Source organism: Protopterus annectens, chromosome 13.part0 (assembly GCF_019279795.1).
Source record: "Protopterus annectens isolate FY-2018-M chromosome 13.part0, PAN1.0, whole genome shotgun sequence".
Classification (NCBI taxonomy): domain Eukaryota; kingdom Metazoa; phylum Chordata; order Ceratodontiformes; family Protopteridae; genus Protopterus; species Protopterus annectens.
In genome coordinates this window covers 1259622436-1259639739 of record NC_056747.1, presented here as the reverse complement: position 1 = coordinate 1259639739, position 17304 = coordinate 1259622436, and the positions used below count along the sequence as shown (strand labels likewise).

Sequence of the window (17304 nt, the reverse complement as noted above, 5' to 3'; positions counted from 1 at the left end):
TTGGAAGCCCCCTTAGGGGGAAAACTAGCACTTTTTTCTCAAAACTAGCAAACAATCACCCAAGACAAATGGGTTCTGAATATTGTGTCTCAAGGTTACAGGTTCCACTTTCATACTTTACCAAGGCTAAAAGGAATGCCAGACCTGCCACAAAATCAATGGGTAGAGGCACAAAAACAAAATTCAGCCCTCATGGACGTAAGAGCTATTCAGAAAGTACCACAACAGGAACAAGGACAAGGATTTTACTCAAGACTCTTCCTGGTCCCCAGAAAGGACAAGGCCTGGAGGCCCATACTAGACCTTTCAATTCTAAATACTTATCTGGATATTCCGAAATTCAAAATGTTGACATTACAGCAGCTTCTACCCATGCTGGGCAAGAAGGCTTGGCTTGTTACTCTGGACCTCAGAGGCATACCTGCATGTCCCTATCAGACAAAATTGCAGAAGATACCTCAGATTCAAAGCTGGTACAATGCACTACCAATTATCTGCACTGCCCTTTGGCTTATCTACTGTGCCCAGGGTCTTCACAAAGTGCCTGGCACCAGTAATTGCATTTTGCAGACAAAAAGGAATTCAAATATATCCATACCTGGATGACTGCCTCATTCAAGCAGAGACAAAGGACATTTTTCTACAGCATCTGGCGTTTGTAAAAAGGTTGCTAATTTCTCTAGGGTACACAGTAAACAAAAAGAAGTCAAAACTAGTGCCCTCACAACAGATTATATTCCTGGGTGCCAGCTTAAATACAACGGCCCAGATGGCTTACCTCACGCCAGACAAACAAGTTCAACTAACTCAGTATTTTCAACTACTGGCAAAAAAGTCCCATCTCCCTGCAAGAAAAATTCTGCAGGCCCTGGGATTTATGGCATCCTGCATACTACTAATACCATATGCCAGACTGCATATGAGGAAATTACAATGGTACCTAAAAAGTGTTTGGACTCAACACTCTCACAGTTTAGAAGCAGTAATACCAATGATTCCCTGCCTACAACAGGAGTTTCGATGGTGGGCACAGGCATGTCACCTAAACAAGGGTCAGCCTTTTACCCTACCCACAGCCAGGCAGACTCTAACAACAGATGCTTCGGATTATGCCTGGGGAGCACACATGGCAGGAAAATGCATTCAGGCAAGTGGACCACAGACCAGATGCATCTTCACATCAATCAAAAAGAGATGTTGGCTGTTCAAAATGCCCTAACAGCTTTCAAGGATCTTCTGCATCCAGGACAATTATTATTAAAGACAAACAACACCACAGTAATGTGACACATAAACAAGCAAGGGGGCACTCATTCTTATCCCCTATGCAGGCAAGCCATGACCTTGTGGAACACAGCTATAACATATCAAGTTCACCTGCAAGCACAATTCCTGCCAGGAAAGAAAAATACTCTGGCAGACTATCTAAGCAGAAATATCATGGACCCTCATGAATGGAAATTGAATCCACAAATCTTCAGCATGGTAATGTAAAAATGGGGATGCCCAGACATAGATCTTTTTGCCTCCCCACTGAATTGCCAGCTACAAAAATTCTGCACAGTTATCACAAACAAGCATGGAAAGTGGATGCTCTTTTGTTCAGCTGGAAAAACCTAAAGGTTTATGCCTTCCCGCCACTGTCCTTTCAAAGGTACTCCTAAAAGTCAGACAAGAACCATCCATTTGCCAACTTTTTATCCAAACCCCCAGAATAAAGGGGAGAAACTTCTGCATTCTTTGGACATACACAGGCAGCTACGCTTCTACTTGGACAAAACAAAAGCTTTCAAGAAAACTGAGCAACTGTTTGTAGCATATGCTGCAGGATCACAAGGCAAGGCTATCTCAAAGCAGACTATATCCAAATGGATAGGACACTGTATTCGTTACTGCTACACACAGCATGGAAAATCAGTCCCAAATAACATTAGGCCACATTCCACCAGGGCAACAGCCACTTCAACAGCCTTTCTCAGAGGAGTACCTACCAAGGAAATTTTGGAGGCTGCGACTTGGAGTTCAATGCACACCTTTACCAAGCATTACCATCTGCCTCTTTAAGTCCAGAGCAGGATTTGCCACTGCAGTTCTGCAGGGCTTCATAGCCAATCCTAACTCTTTATAGACCAGCCAACCCAACCTTAGCTTTGGGATTCTACCCAAGTGTAATGACTGCAGCAGTGTAACACGATGAACATAGTACAGTTTTGTACCTACCATAAATGTAGATGTTTGAGTGTTCACACTGCTGCAGTCCAGGTTACCCTCCCTCCATCCCCTCTGAACTAGCTGGACTTATCTATACCTTTCTATCCTATACAACCTTTGTGGTGTATTTGCTTGTAACTGAAGTTATTGTTTTTATTTTATATGTATATTTTTTTATTAGCAATATATATTGCCTACCTACTTGGGGGCACCTGACATCTGGGGCAAGAAAAACTGAAGAAAATGGCGTTGGATGCATCTTGTATACCCCTGGCGCACTGATGTCAGGGAAGAAGCGACCGCAACCGACGCCGGACCAAGACTTTGGAACTCTGGCCGACTGCGGGACTGCCTGACGGCAGGATAACCCAAGTGTAATGACTGCAGCAGTGTGAACACTCGAACATCTACATTTATGGTAGGTACAAAACTGTACTTTTTTCAGTCTTACCCCTGTAACTACAGTTGAACTTATTTTTTATGTTGTCAAATTTACATTATAAAATCTTTCTATTGTTTATTATTCTCCTGTTCTTTACTTTGGGTACTTGTTTCTTTACGTATAGCCTAAGAAATTAATATAACTTCATTTATGGCAGGCTTTCAAATTAGTTCTGAGGAAGTCCATGAAAATATTGTGACAAAAGCACTTGGCTAACTGGATGTTTTTTGTATGTTTATTATTTATGGATTTATATCAAGTATATAATTTTTGCACAGTACCTTCAGGCTGTACCTTTATTTATGTGTGTCCTTTTGGGGACAGATATGAAATGCAACATTGGTTATTTATTAGTGCATGTTTCTGGTTCTGCACTTGCGTCCTGTGTTTGGTTACTGGTTTCTGCTATCCTTTATTATTCAGGCCTCTGTGTGTGTGTGTGTGTGTGTGTGTGTGTTACTGGCCTTTTATTTCTTCCTGCTACAGCTCACTACTCTCTCTCTATCTCTTCCTGTCTTTTCCCTTCTCTTTAATCTTTTCCATACATTAACACACACTACTTCTGACTATTCAATTTATATTCATTAGTAAACTGAATTGACTTCTTTACTTGTATTATGTTTATTGACGTTGTAAACTTTATCATATTTTTTTTCTTTTCTAATATTCATTATCACTGTACTTCTGCTAAAATGGGTCATCTTATGCCCATTTGGACCTTCCGAGTAAACAAATGTAAATAAATAAAATAACTTGTCTGCAAAGCCATGGAATGATTTATTGTCAGTAAGGACGTGCAAGGTCTGCTGGACTGTACACTGTTTGTAGTCTGGCTTTGTTGAGGAATAATCGTGTCTTCTTAATGGTTAGTTTTTTCAAAAAACTCACCAAAGCCCTGGATGAACTTTGTGTTCACACACTTCTGAAATTAACCAAAACATCTGAATGATTTTGTCTTGTATCATAAATAAGCTAATCCAATTTAACATCAGTCCCTTAGTAGTTCGCTATAGACAGCATGCAGTTGAAGAGTACGAATTAGTCGTACTCTCCAAAAAAAGCAGACCCTCTCCTCTTTGGAATCTTTTTTTCGGAAAGTCTAACCTTTTTGGCTGAATAAATTCACTGAATACCTGCTCAGGTTCACTAATGCTCCGTCAATGTCTTAATCACACTAGTAATTGGCACTGTGACCACAGTCTCACCCTAAATTCAAAGAAATGTAGTGTAGTAGTCACTTTTTGTAAAAGTCTTGCGCAGTATCCTATAAGTGGAACCCACCTTAAGACTGGCACTGATCAGGGATTTAGGAGCTTGCCTAGACAATGAGCTGTCTTTAAATCAACACCTCTCCAGTGTAGTCAGAAAATAGTTCTGCCTGTGCTATGTCATCTACTGTGGAATCTCATCCAGATCCAAGCCAGTCCCAGTTTTCCTTTACTGTGTCCTCGTTGGGCCTCCTCATGGAGTACACTGTTGCATTTGTTGGGTACTAAACCACATTCCCAGCTAGAAACAGCCTGGTATTTTATAACCAAAATAACCTAAGATTTAAAGAATTATTTATTTAGAAGTCCTAAAAGCCCTATCCTTGCTTTTTTTAAACGTCTTTATTAAACATGACATAGGTATATATACAGTAATAAAAAGGGAAACAAACCATATTACATTTATTTTCACACAGAATATATTTAAACTTTTCATTCACTCTGGTATTACATAAATTGTTGAATCTCTGCCTTCCCTTAAATTTCACTCCTCCTGGATGCTACTCTGTGTATTGTTGCCATGAATTCCATGTATTCTGTGTTATTGCATCTTTCTTTTTGTAAAGATCCCACTTCAGTTTTTTCCTCTCTTACAATATTCAGTACTTCAGTTAAAGATGGTTTAGATTTTGATTCCCATTTTCTTATAATTACTTTTTTGTAGTCACTAGCTGTAAACTTAAGGCCTTATAATATCTGAACAATTCAAAGCCTATATCCCAGCTTAGAAGACTTGTACCCGTAATTACAGCCATTTGCTCTACAATTTCTGACAAAGTATTTAAATATGACAGCTTGAATTCCCAAAATAACATTCACAGGCTCTTCTCTTTCCCATTATGCTTCCAGCATTTGCTGCCTGTCTGAGAAAAAAATATATTTTGAGTTTGAATGGGATGTAAAAATAAGTATGCAAACACATCCAAGAAAAAAATCCTTACCCTTGTGTGCATTGCTGCATACATGGAAGCCATACATATGTCCTCTGTACAGTGTTTTTCCTTTCTGTCTTCACAGTCTTTTTCTAATCTCCTGTGATTGATTTTTATCATGCAGTATTTTATATGCCCTACTAATTATTCTTTTTTTTTAACAGTAACTTCTGTTGTAGGCTTGACTGAAACACTACCAGAGCTGGTCTTTCATTTAACAATCCCTGGCCCTTTTTCTTTCCCTTAATGCTGTTATCAGTCTCTGGTAAGGAAGGAAGTTTCTAACCCACAGTCCAAACTTCTGCTTAGTGTCATCCCACTCTATTACCTTTCCTTCTCTAGTTGTTTAACCCTTTTGTTTTCAGTTGCCTATAGAATCCTACAAAGTTATCTGTGCCTTGTCTTCTGAACCGTCAAGCCCTGCTTTCTACAACATCCTTTTCCTCAAAAAAGGAAAGGCTCCTCTATTGGTGCCCAGTGCAAAGATATAGTTGTATGCCACTATAGCAACAAGTCCAGATTCATGGGGGACTTTGTCACCAACTACCCCTACCTTTTACTGTGTAAAAAACCTTAGCTACCTTAAATCTTCAATTAGATGAATGGCTGGAATTCTGCAACTTCATCCCAGGTATCAGTGGCTGCTAACTATGTTAAACTAGTCATTATGCCATGTCAGTCCCGTCTACTCTGTATCTGCTGCTTTGTTCTTTCCTTTTCTAAGCTTATTCTTGTTTCCCATCCCTCTAGTATAATTCAAGCAAGAATTTTATATCCATATCTACCAGGCTGGGTCTGTCTGCTACAATCATTTTCAGAGGTATTAACTTTCTTTCAGAGGTTCTTTTACAGGATTGGCTAAGAGTACAATGGTTGATGTGCTTAATGTTGTCTTAGAACTGTCCTTGGATATCCTTTCAGCTGCCTGTTATCCCAGTCCACAGATCACTGATGAGAGAAATCTGCATGCCAAGGACATTAACAGACAACTGGAATAGTTTAAAATGATTGATGATCTGTATCTCCTTTATGCAAGGAAAGCAGGGCAGTGCCATATCCAACAAACTGCTTCAAAACAACTAACAATTTGCATCAATTTCTGTCCTGTGACCCCAGTGGAAGGAATGTAGCTGACCAGGTTTGGACATATTCGAGGGAGCAACTACCGCCACTCAACCATCTTCAGAAATACCTTGTATTAGACCAGTTGTCAGATGATCATTTGGTCGTCTGCTGACCCATTCTTCAAGTATTTTAAATGGGACATTCAGAAACTGGGCTGATTTTTGCCTTTGCTGTCCTAAAAAGCATCCCGTGTCCCACCAACCATGTCCCAAGTTAAGAATCTTCTTACTCCTTGGTTGTCCCGTGTATTATGCTTGCACTACAGCAGTGATTCTTGTGATGAACATACTGCAGGTACACAGAACCTTCAGTGTTCAAAATTATTACTGCATCTCTCCTTGGATAATTTGAGTTATCTTACAGCCGCAACCTGAGGAAATAGTTGCTGCTGTCATTTCCCTGCATGCTCAGGCTCACTGTGACACATGATGCCCTGGGTAGGATGGCGGTTTAGGCCTATTTGATGGTGGTTTCCTGTTTCAACAAAGAAAATGGCATTAGTTACTATTCCTTCATGATGTCCACAGAATGGGAGGTAACCCTGTACCTAGTCTGGGGGTATGAGTACCCTTGGCTGGAAAACGGATGTCTGCCTGAGGTGTACATTTGCACATTGTGTGAGAATGGTATAGCTGTGATTCCATTACTTGACTATATCTGTTTATGATGTATGTACTCATAGCTGTACTTTCTTACCGTGATAGTTGCTCTACAGGGGGATCCTCTGTGGGTGTGATTTCAAGTGTTTTCCACCATCCAACTGTGCGTCAGCAGCCATCAAGCCTTGCTTGTTGAATTTTGAAGATCTCCAAGTCATAAAATACTTATTACATTTAACAATTTAGATGTCATATTGTCTGTCAGTGTTTTCTTTGATTTACAAATAGTATTCTTGGGACAAAATAGCATGCACAGGGGCTAAGCTTACCCTTATAGTTCAGTGCTTGAAATCACAGCATGTGCTGGCATGGCAGCTTTGTGGGGAAAATAATGCCATATTGAGATGGAAGAGAAGTTGAACCTTGGGATCCTTTAACAGGTTGCCTGATATGATAGAATTGTATTGTTTATGAGGAGTGTCATCTTTCCCAAGATACTGCCTAAACACTTGATGTTACAAGTAGGTATTTAAGTGACTGACAGTTTGTGCTGTACTCTTTATTTAGTTCCTACTTTACTAATTCAGCCATTTCCTACATAGTCCTGAAGGCATTGTCTTTGAATTGTGATTATGGTTTGTAGGTTACTTTGTTTTAAGCAGAAGTGCTGAACAAGTTGCTGGCAGCCCTGACTCACACAGCAGTAGTGTGGAGTACATAAAGTGCGTTACTCTCAGCAACTGTACCGCAGTCGTGTGGTTTCTTGCAGACAACTGGTGGTTGTGTTGATGTAATGCAATACTGAGATTGTTGAAGTTTCCTAGCAGTAATATGGTACCCCACATCTTGTGCAATGAAATAGTCAATTTCTTTTTCTTTGTTTAGGAAGAGGTACGCCCTCAGGATACAGTTTCAGTAATTGGTGGAGTGGCAGGAGGAAGCATGCATGGAAAAAGAGCTGCCTGGAACTTTCTTCAGCAAAACTGGGATGAACTACATAGCCGCTACCAAGGAGGATTCTTAATGGCAAGGCTTATAAAGGTAATAAAACTACCAGGGCTACAAATAAGTTTTTCATGTCTGGATGAACAGTTTTTAGGACTACTTGAAAGAGGTGTTAGCAGTGCAAAGACAGAATCTGAACCTCTGTTTCTGTCTTTGGCAATAAATACCTTCAGACAAATGGGTTCTGGAAGTGATTCAGGACAGCACTGGGAATTTCACCTCCTTTTCGAGGGATTCCTCTTCATCCTCCAGATCAAACTTGTTTTCCCTCCTGTCATTCAGCATCTGATGACTCTGGGTGACAGAAGGAGCCCCTTCTCCTCAGAAAGTTTTTATTCACAGAATGTTTCAGGTGCCAAAGAAAGATTATTGAAGACTAATGTTACTTCACACCTGTTAACTCTCATTCCCCATTTAAGTTTTCTGGTGACCTTGGATTTAAAAGATACTTATCACATTCCTGTTGCTGCACATTTCAAATGTTTCGTAAGGTTGTGTGTGCCTGGATTACACTTTCAGTTCTCTGCAATCCTTTTTAGATTATCTACTGTTCTAAGCGTATTACAAAATGTATAGATCCAGTGACACCTTATTGCAAGACTGCAAGGTATTCACTTTTTCCTTACATAGTTTTTTTCAGAATGTCAGGAGTTTCACTTGGGAGAGAGATCTCATACACACTGTAGGGTTCCAGGAGACCATCCAAAATTCGTGTTTAATTCCTCCTTAGTGGATTGGACACACTAAATTGGCCCTAGGAGTGAGTGCGCGTGTGTGTGTGTGCCTCAGTTTAAAGAGCTTTTCTTCCACAGGAAAAAGTTGATCTGTACTCCGACCGACTAAAGTCCCTGTCACTATATTCGGTATCATATAGACTTCTTAGGGGAGACTTATGCCTGGCCTACAGACCAGTCTAAGACCTAAACCTAATGAAGTTGCTGTATATCCTAAGTCAAATGGGTCTACGGCTATCTGTTCCCGTGACTTAAATATGGCCTGCAACTTAAATAGGACATGCTGGAGGAACAATATCCCAGCGACTGCCACGTCTTTGGAACTGGCTTACCAGTTCATGTGAAACAGAGCACCTGTATGATACTGTTCAAGAGGAACCTGGACAATTGCAACCCTCCTGGACATGGACAGTCATCATTAAATGCAATCTTCGGTATTGACTAGCGCTTCTATGGTATTACATTGGGTTGAGACAGCTAAGCTTAAAATGACCTACGGGCTGATAGCCTAGTAATCTGCTATGAATCCTATGTATTTAGATCTGGGTTTTTCCACTCAGATAGTTGTCTTGCAATGGGATTTCTTGGAATATTAGGTCTTATGGCATCCATGATTCTCACGATTCCTTCAGTAAGACTCCACATGAGAAAAATTCACTGGTACCTAAAATCAGTATGTTTCCAACATCAGCATCCCCTGACATTTCAGGTACCAGTTTTGGGGTTTGTGAGAAGTAAGATTCTTTGGTGGAGAGACCAGTTTTATCCGAATCCCAGTCTTCCATCTTCCCTTCCAGCTCCATCACAGTCTGTAATAAAAATCTCCTCATACTTTGCTTGGGGAGCAGAGTCTGTGCGGATAAAAATGCAGCATCTTTGGAACAGAAAATATGGACAAACGCACGATCAAAATAGAGATGGTTGGCACTCTTATGCTCAGTACACTCAGTTGTCTGTAGTCCCCTGGAGTGTAACAAATGTTTACAGAGAACACCACAGTGATATAGTACAGTGGATATAAAAAGTGTACACACTCCTGTTAAAATGCCATTTTTTTGTGATATAAAAATTAGACCATAATAAATAATTTCAAAACTTTTTCCACCTTTAGTGTGACCTATAAACATGTACAATTCAATTGAAAAACAAATCTGTTGGGGGAAAAAATATTAAAAAAAAAATGTACAAATAAGGTGGTTGCATAAGTGTGCACACCCTTAAACTAATACTTTGTTGAAGCACCTTTTGATTTAATTACAACATTCAGTCTTCTTGGGTACACACATGCCATCAATAAGAGAGACTCTGATTAACCCCAGATAAAGGTCAGCTGTCCTAGTAGGATTTTCCTGACATTTACTCAGTTGTCTGCTACAGCAAAAGCTATGGTTCGCAGAGAGCTTACAAAGCATCAGAGGGATCTCATTGTTGAAAGGTATCCGTCAGGAGAAGGGTACAAAAAAATTTCCACAGCATTGGATATACCATGGAACACGTTGCAAAGAACTGGACATTCCTCCAAAATTGATGAAAAGACGAGATGAAAACTGGTCAGGGATGCTACCAAAAGACCTACAGCAACACTGAAGGGAGCTGCAGGGACGTCTGGCAAGTACTGGTTGTGTACTACATGTGACCACTATCTCCCGTATTCTCCATATGTCTGGACTATGGGGTAGGTTTGCAAGATGGAAGCTTTTTCTTACACATAAAAACATCCAGGCTAAAATTTGCAAAGCAATACATCAAGTCTCGCAAAAGCATTTGGGAAAATGTGTTGTGGTCTGAGACCAAGGTTGAATTTTTTGGCCATGATTCCAAAAAGTACATTTGGCGCAAAAACAACACTTCACTTCACCAAAAGAACACCACCCCCACGGTGAAGCATGATGGTGGCAGTATCATGCTTTGGGGTTGCTTTTCTTCAGCTTGAACTGGGGCTTTATTCAAGGTGGAGGGAATTATGAACAGTTCCAGATACCAGTCACTTTTGGCCCAAAACCTTCAGGCATCTGCTAGAAAGCTGAAGATGAAGAGGGATTTCATCTTTCAACATGACAATGACCCCAAGCATACATCCAAATCAACAAAAGAATGGGTTCACCAGAAGAAAATTCAAGCTTTGGAGTGACCCAGCCAGAGCCCAGACCTAAATCCAATAGAAAATCTGTGGGGTGACTGGAAGAGGGCTGTGCACAAGAGATGCCCTCGCAGATTTGGAGTGCTTTTGCAAGGAAGAGTGGGTAAATATTTGCCATGCTGATAGACTCCTACCCAAGAAGACTGAATGCTGTAATTAAATCAAAAGGTGCTTCAACAAATTATTAGTTTAAGGGTGTGCACACTTATGCAACCAGCTTATTGTACATTTTTTATTCCACCCCCCCCCAACAAATGTATTACACCTTTTATATCCACTTTATCTTCTTTCTCAGGCCTGTCAGGTTATTTTTGACCTTCCTGATTCTGAGGGTAAGACTTCTGCTGTCTCCTTATTATAATGGTGAGCCACCTGAGAAGTCCCTATTAATTGCAGTTATGATGCTGCTTCTAGGGCTGCTGCTTTTGGTACTGTGCTAAGTAGATATTCCTGGCTTCGGCCTCAGCCTTTGCTTGACGATATTAAGGCTAAGTTGATGGATGCTCCTCTGGATAACAAACATTTGTTTTGTGTTGCTGCAGAATTCTTCATGTCCCTTCAGGAAAAGTGAGGCCTTACAAGATCTAAAACATATCTTTGTTTCTCCTGTATCAAAATTCCAAAGTAATTGCCCTAATAAGCTGGCCTTTGTCTGTAGGCAGTCTCCCCCTCCTTCCAAAGGTAAGAAGGGTGGTAGAAGGGCTCCTCCTGTTAGTTATCCAGACTCCTTTAGCTCAGAAATCTCCTTTTCCTGCCAAAACCAGGTGCTGTTTGACTATCCTGTTCTCAGATACATTCCTTTTTTTGTTAATATTTCTCTGTCCCTTCCTGTTAAATTATTGAAGGTTTCTGGGTTCGGTCCATCATTCACCTAGAGTACTACATGGACTGGAAAACTTTACCCCCTTTCTTGGGCATTTCTCAGCCCCCTTGAGAACAATTAGCTTTTTCCCAGAAGTACTTCAGGGTTATTTAATTTGGGGAGCTGTTCAGGAAGTAAAAGCTTCTCAGAGGAAACAGGGGTTTTATTCCAGAATGTTTCTGGTCCCCAGGAAAGAAGGTACTTTGGGACCAATTCTTGATCTCTCTCATCTAAGCACCTTTCCTTTTGAATGCTATTCCTTCAGATTTTATTTCCTCTGCTGTTTCCTCAAGCTTTTCTAGTTTCTCTGGACCTCAAGGATGCTTATGCTTATCGTCATATTCCTGTCCGTCCCCTTTTCAGGATGTTTTTATGTTTATCTGCTGCTGCTTGGCATTTTCAGTTCTTTTCTTTGCCCTTTGGCCTCTGAACTGTCCCAGGTATTCACCAAATGCCTCGCTCCTGTGATTACTTTTTGCAGCCGGGGGGGGGGGGGGGTACAGGTCTTTCCCTACCTAAACAACCTACGTTTTCAGGCCTCCTGTGCAGAGGTTCTTCTGCAGCATCTTCACTTTGACATCTCTATCCTGCAAAGGCTGGAGATCACTGGTAAATTTCCAAAAGTCCTTCCTGACTGCTTCACAGGATCGTGTGTTTCTGGGATGCAGGATCCAGACTCTTCCAGTGCTGGCATCCCCGCCTCCTCCCAAGGCCTCAACTCTCATTGCCTTTTTTAAATCCCTTCTTCTGGCCTCAGTTATAGCCAGAGAATTTCAGAGAGCTCTGGGATTTATGGCCCCCACCATTCCTTTGCTCTCTCTAGCCAAAATCCACGTGAGAAAACTTCACTGGTTTGTAAAGTCAGTTTGGCTTCTAGATATCTTAGTCCCTCCTCTTCCATGCCTCAAGCTGAAATTTCATTGTTGGATTTGGCAGTTGTCACTCAATCCTGGGCTTTCTTTTCATCCTTCACTCCTCACCCAGAAGCTGTTCACAGACATTTTAGATGTGAATGGGGCGCTTCCTTTGGCTGTCTAAAAGTGCAGGGCTTCTGGTCACCTCAACAAAAGAAAGACCACATCAGTGTCAGAAATGATAGCTGTTCTGTTGGCTCATCAAGCATTTCATCCTCTTCACTCCACTACCCTTCAAGGTACTTGCAGACAATGCCCACATCACTGTGGTATGTCAGCAAGCTAGGGTATGCAAGGCCTTATCTCCTGTACAGGTTAACACTTCATGTGGGAGCTAGCTGTCCAGTATCAAATGATGCTTTAGGCAGTTTGCATTCACTCGGGTCAGAACATTGTGGCAGATTCTCTGAGAAGGTTCCTATCACAATCCCACAAGTGGATGCTTCCCACAGATGTGTTTCTGGACATTGTCCACCATTGGGGGTACTCCTCAAGTTGATCTTATTTACCTCTCCTCTGACCAGACAACTTCCTCTTTTTTGTGCCAGTGCCCCATGTCCTCTGGTCTGGAAGGTGGACGCCCTCTCTTTTTCCTGAAAGAGGATGTTTCTTTATGCCTTCCCTCCCCTCCCTGTCTTTCCAGTAGCCTTGTTCAAGATAAAACAGGATAAAAAAGGTAGAATGCTCCCAAGATCTTACTGGAGACTCCCTTTTGGCCCAGACAGCATTGGTTCCCTTTTCTGCATTAGGCCAGGGGGGCAGTCATTACAAGTTACCTCACAGGGTGGACCTTACTCGCACATGACGAGATCAGTCATCCTTCCCCACCTGTCCACTCTTCAGCTGGTAATGTGTGTGATAGGATTTTGATTCCATATCGACACCTTTTTTCTGAGAAAGTGCTTAGGGTCCTGCAGGAGGCCAAGAAGTCAACTACTAGGAAATTCTTCCTGTTCAAATGGAAGACATTTTCTGTTTGGTGTCTTTCTCGTAACCTGGATCCACTTTCTGTGGATGTTCCTTTGGTTCTTTATCTGTGTGAACTGCTCAGTGCTGGGTTGGCTTATTCTTCTAAGGCCCACTTGTCAGCTATTTCTGCTTGCCTGCCTCTAGCACCCACTTTAGCCTCTAGATTTGAGGTCAGTTTTTAAAGGTGACCTCCCAAGAAGCTTCTCTCCTACCTGAGACCTTAATTTTGTTTTGGAGAAATTGACCCAGGCTTTTTTTTGAGCCTTAAGCTTCCTTGCAGCATTGTTCTACCAGACAGGTGTGTGAACTTCAAGCCCTTACGGCAGTTTCTCCATTTTTGTTTTTGCATAAAGGCAGGGTTTGTTGGAACAGATCCTGCTTTCCAGTTAAGGTGGTACCAGAAAACGATTTAAATCAGGCCATTCATCTACCAGTGTTTTCCCCTAAATTTTCAAGCTAAGAAGAATATTGCCTCATTAAAGTGGAAGGACATCAATAGACACACTGTTGCAGTATTCATTACAATAAGCATCCCCTGACAAGGGTAGCCCAACATCTGGTCAGTATACCAGAGCATTTGGTTTTCTTTAAGGTGCACTGTACATCACACGTATGCTCCTCATGTAGTATAGGGCATAAAGGGGACATCTGGATGTACCATCCTTAGAACTGCTTTGTCGCCAGTCCGAATACCATCTCTTGATCGTCGGTCTGAACACCCATTCTGTTGCTGGTTCACCAAGCCATCTCAGATAAGTGCCCTGTTGGGGTTTTTTGATCTTATCTTTATTATTGTTGCTTGTGGGGTTTCATGTCATCCAAGAAGAGTAAATACCAGTGTGAGAGTCAGATTCCCCGTAAAAACAATCGTGAGCAGTGGTTATTTTTTCTCATCGCTTCCTAAAACCATACATCCTGTTAAGTTTGTCAGGCATCCTTCATACTAGGCTTCCCAGGAAGCCTGTTTCTCCTCCCTGAGATCTTTAATTTTGTTTAGAAAAACTCATTGAAGGCTTGGTGCCGAAGCTCTAAGTTTGTATTAAATTGCTGTGACTGCTGTTTTGCGTCTTTTGTCCGTGATTTTCTACTGTGGTATTTGTATTTTTGCTTCTGTTTGGATTTATGGCAATGGACCCTGACAACAGTGTCCCTAGAATTTTGGGAGAGGATGCTTGAGAAGGCTCACAGTGGTCTATGGAGCACTATATTCTTCCCAGAAATGAAAAAACAACATCCGTTAAGACTGCTGAAACTACATCTGCCGCTGTATGAAGATGAGCATGGACGACGCTTTAATAATCGATTCCAGATGGTGAGTTCCAGTGGAGGAAATTTTTCCTGCTCAAGTCCAGGAACTGTGTGAGAAATTGGAGTGCTTGCTATGGAAAGAAACTAATACACATTTAAACATTTTGTGCCTGAAAAGGTATGTGGAATTAGATATAGCTCCGAGGGGATTAAGGGCATTCAGATCCCCCACTACACCTTTTGATTCAACAAGTAAGGAAGATTTGTTGTTCAAACAAAGGTGGTTAGCAGCGGCACATCATTGTGCAATGGAATGGGTGAAAATTCTCATAGAAAAAGATTTGCTAAAACAACAAAAATTAAAAGAGGAAGCTAAACGGGTTAGCTCCGACCTACAAAAGCGCCTCAGTGGTTCTAAAATGGATGAATTACTGGGGGATATAAATAAAAAATGTATTACTTTGGAGAATGAACTTGTGGAAAGAAAAAAGCAATAAAATCACAAGGGACATTAGGGATTATAACAATGAAACGGTGTTTCTATGGAAACACAAACGCAATAGACTGGCATGAACACATGGTGGAGCTACAAATCAAAGAAACACACCAGTTAAAGCTTCTGTGTCTTTTGCTACTTTTGAGGAAACAGATTGTACTGCTGAAGGAGAATTTGATGCTGAGGAATATCCACCTTTACCAACAACCCAAAATTCAAGTGACTTTAACAATCTGTTTCGGAATGAGTCAGGAAATCGTTACCAGGGGAAGAAAAAGAACAGAAATGACTGGGGAAAGGGTAGAAACCGCATTCACAACAAATATTAGAATGAGGACTAAGTGGAAATAACCACAGTGATACTTTTATTCAAAAGTTGGTGCTAAATTTGCCAGGTATGGATGTGCCAGAAATGGCAACTTCTGTTTTAAACTTGGGGTTAAAATTTATACCTAAGGCTTTGCCTAGGTTACATGTAGTAAAAAGTGAATTATTTCAATTGAGTAGAAAGTTGCATTTAATTATTTTAATAGGCAGAGTGGGAATCAAATGTTAATCATTTGGAAAATGCTGACAATAGTTTTAATGAAAGGTATAATGAATCTTTTTATTCATGTATTTCAGATGAAATTGATTTGTTTGATGATGAAATTAATGCCTATAGTAATTTGAATACTGAAGCTATAGGGGTTAAATCAAAGTTCATTCCACTGTTTGTAAATGTTAATATACAAAGTTTTATTATGACATTAAATTTTGTTGTTGAAAAGTTATGCATAGACTTTGAAAGTGAAAAACAAAGTTTATCTTATAGCCTGACAAAAAATGAATGGATGGCTTTAAAAGCATTGTGTGCAGATAGAAGTTTAGTAATTAAAAGATCTGATGAAGGAAATCAAGTAGTAATATTAAATCATGTGCAATATGCTGAAATGTGTCTTGCTCATTTGAGGGCTGAAAAAGTGTATGAAAAATGTAATGTAAAACAATATGAAAAAGCTATAACAGAATATGAAGTTTTGATTCAGAAAAGTTTACCCCTAGGATATTTTAAGAAGGATTTTAAAAAGTTTAGTACAGAAAACATGTGGGGCAGCCATGGTGGTGCAGCGGTTAGCGTTGCCGCCTCACAGCAAGAGGTTCTCCGGTTGGATCCTTGGCTAGGGTGCCTTCTGTACGGAGTCTGCATGTCCTTCCTGTGGTTGCGTGGGTTTCCTCCAGGTGCTCCACTTTCCTCCCACATCCCAAAGACATGCTTTAGGTGGATTGGACACACTAAATTGGCCCTAGGAGTGAGTGCGCGTGTGTGTGTGCCTTCTGTGGGAGGTTGGGCGCTGGGCTGGCAACTCGACACCGTAAAACTCCACTGCCAATCATGAGCGGACAGGTGATCCGCTGTGGCTACCCCTAACCAGGAAAAAGCCGAAAGATGAAGTACAGAAAACACATGTATTGCAGAGTTTTACTGTCTACCAAAGTTGCACAAAGGTTTAGTGAACATGAGTGGTAGACCAATAGTGTCAGCTGAAAAATATTTTCTAAAGAATATATGCATCTTGTAGCATGAGTATTTAAAAACTTGCGTGTTTGCTTTACCTTCATTTATTAAGGACAGCCAAGATTTTCTATGTAAAATCAGAAAAGAAGTTTGGAATGATAACATGTATTGGCTTTGCCTGGATGTTAAGAGCCTGTATATTAACATAAGGCATAATAATGGTATTGAAGCATTAGGATATTTCTTGGGTGATTGTCAACTAACCCACTTTATAATCAAGTTAACAGATTTCTGTTTAAAAAATAACTTTTCTGTTTAACAGTGAAATTTACCATCAGCTGCAAGGCGCTGCAGTGAAGGCAGCTTTTGCCCCCATGTATACAAATATTGTGATGGCAAAGTTTGAAATGACAAATGGGTAAGAAAGTTACGTTTTTGGATATATATATTAATGGCTTAGAAACAACAGTGCATAAGAAATTTGGCCAGAATAATGCCTTTCTATATATGGCACTAGTCATCCAAACCAATCTTATAGCTGAACTGCCATATAATGAGTTTTCAAGACTTAACAGATTATGTAGTTCTGATGATGTTTTTGAAGGTGAACTACTTAAAACAAAGTATATTTATAAGGAGGGGGTATAATAAACAAATGGAAGAATCCAAGAATAAGATAAAGGAATGTAGATATGGAACAATAAATAGACATAATAGTGCCTTAAAGAAAGGTGAAGGAAATGGAAATTATAATGAAACAAGGAGAAGAGGTAAAAATAAGTAAAACAAAGTCTATAGGGGGCGATAGAGAAGTTTATTTTGTAACAACTTTCAATGTTCTGACAGAAGCTATGGTTAGGG

At 40.5% G+C, this 17304-nt stretch overlaps 1 protein-coding gene across 1 annotated transcript in view; it reads left to right on the top strand.

Annotated features, from left to right (window-relative positions):
• The window catches only part of NPEPPS (aminopeptidase puromycin sensitive), a 1948381-nt gene that overhangs the window by 1627552 nt on the left and 303525 nt on the right, over positions 1-17304 (top strand). Inside the window, exon 24 of the mRNA XM_044054968.1 lies at positions 7463-7618. Within this exon, the coding sequence (XP_043910903.1) occupies positions 7463-7618 (156 nt within the window). The remainder of the gene's footprint in view (positions 1-7462; positions 7619-17304) is intronic.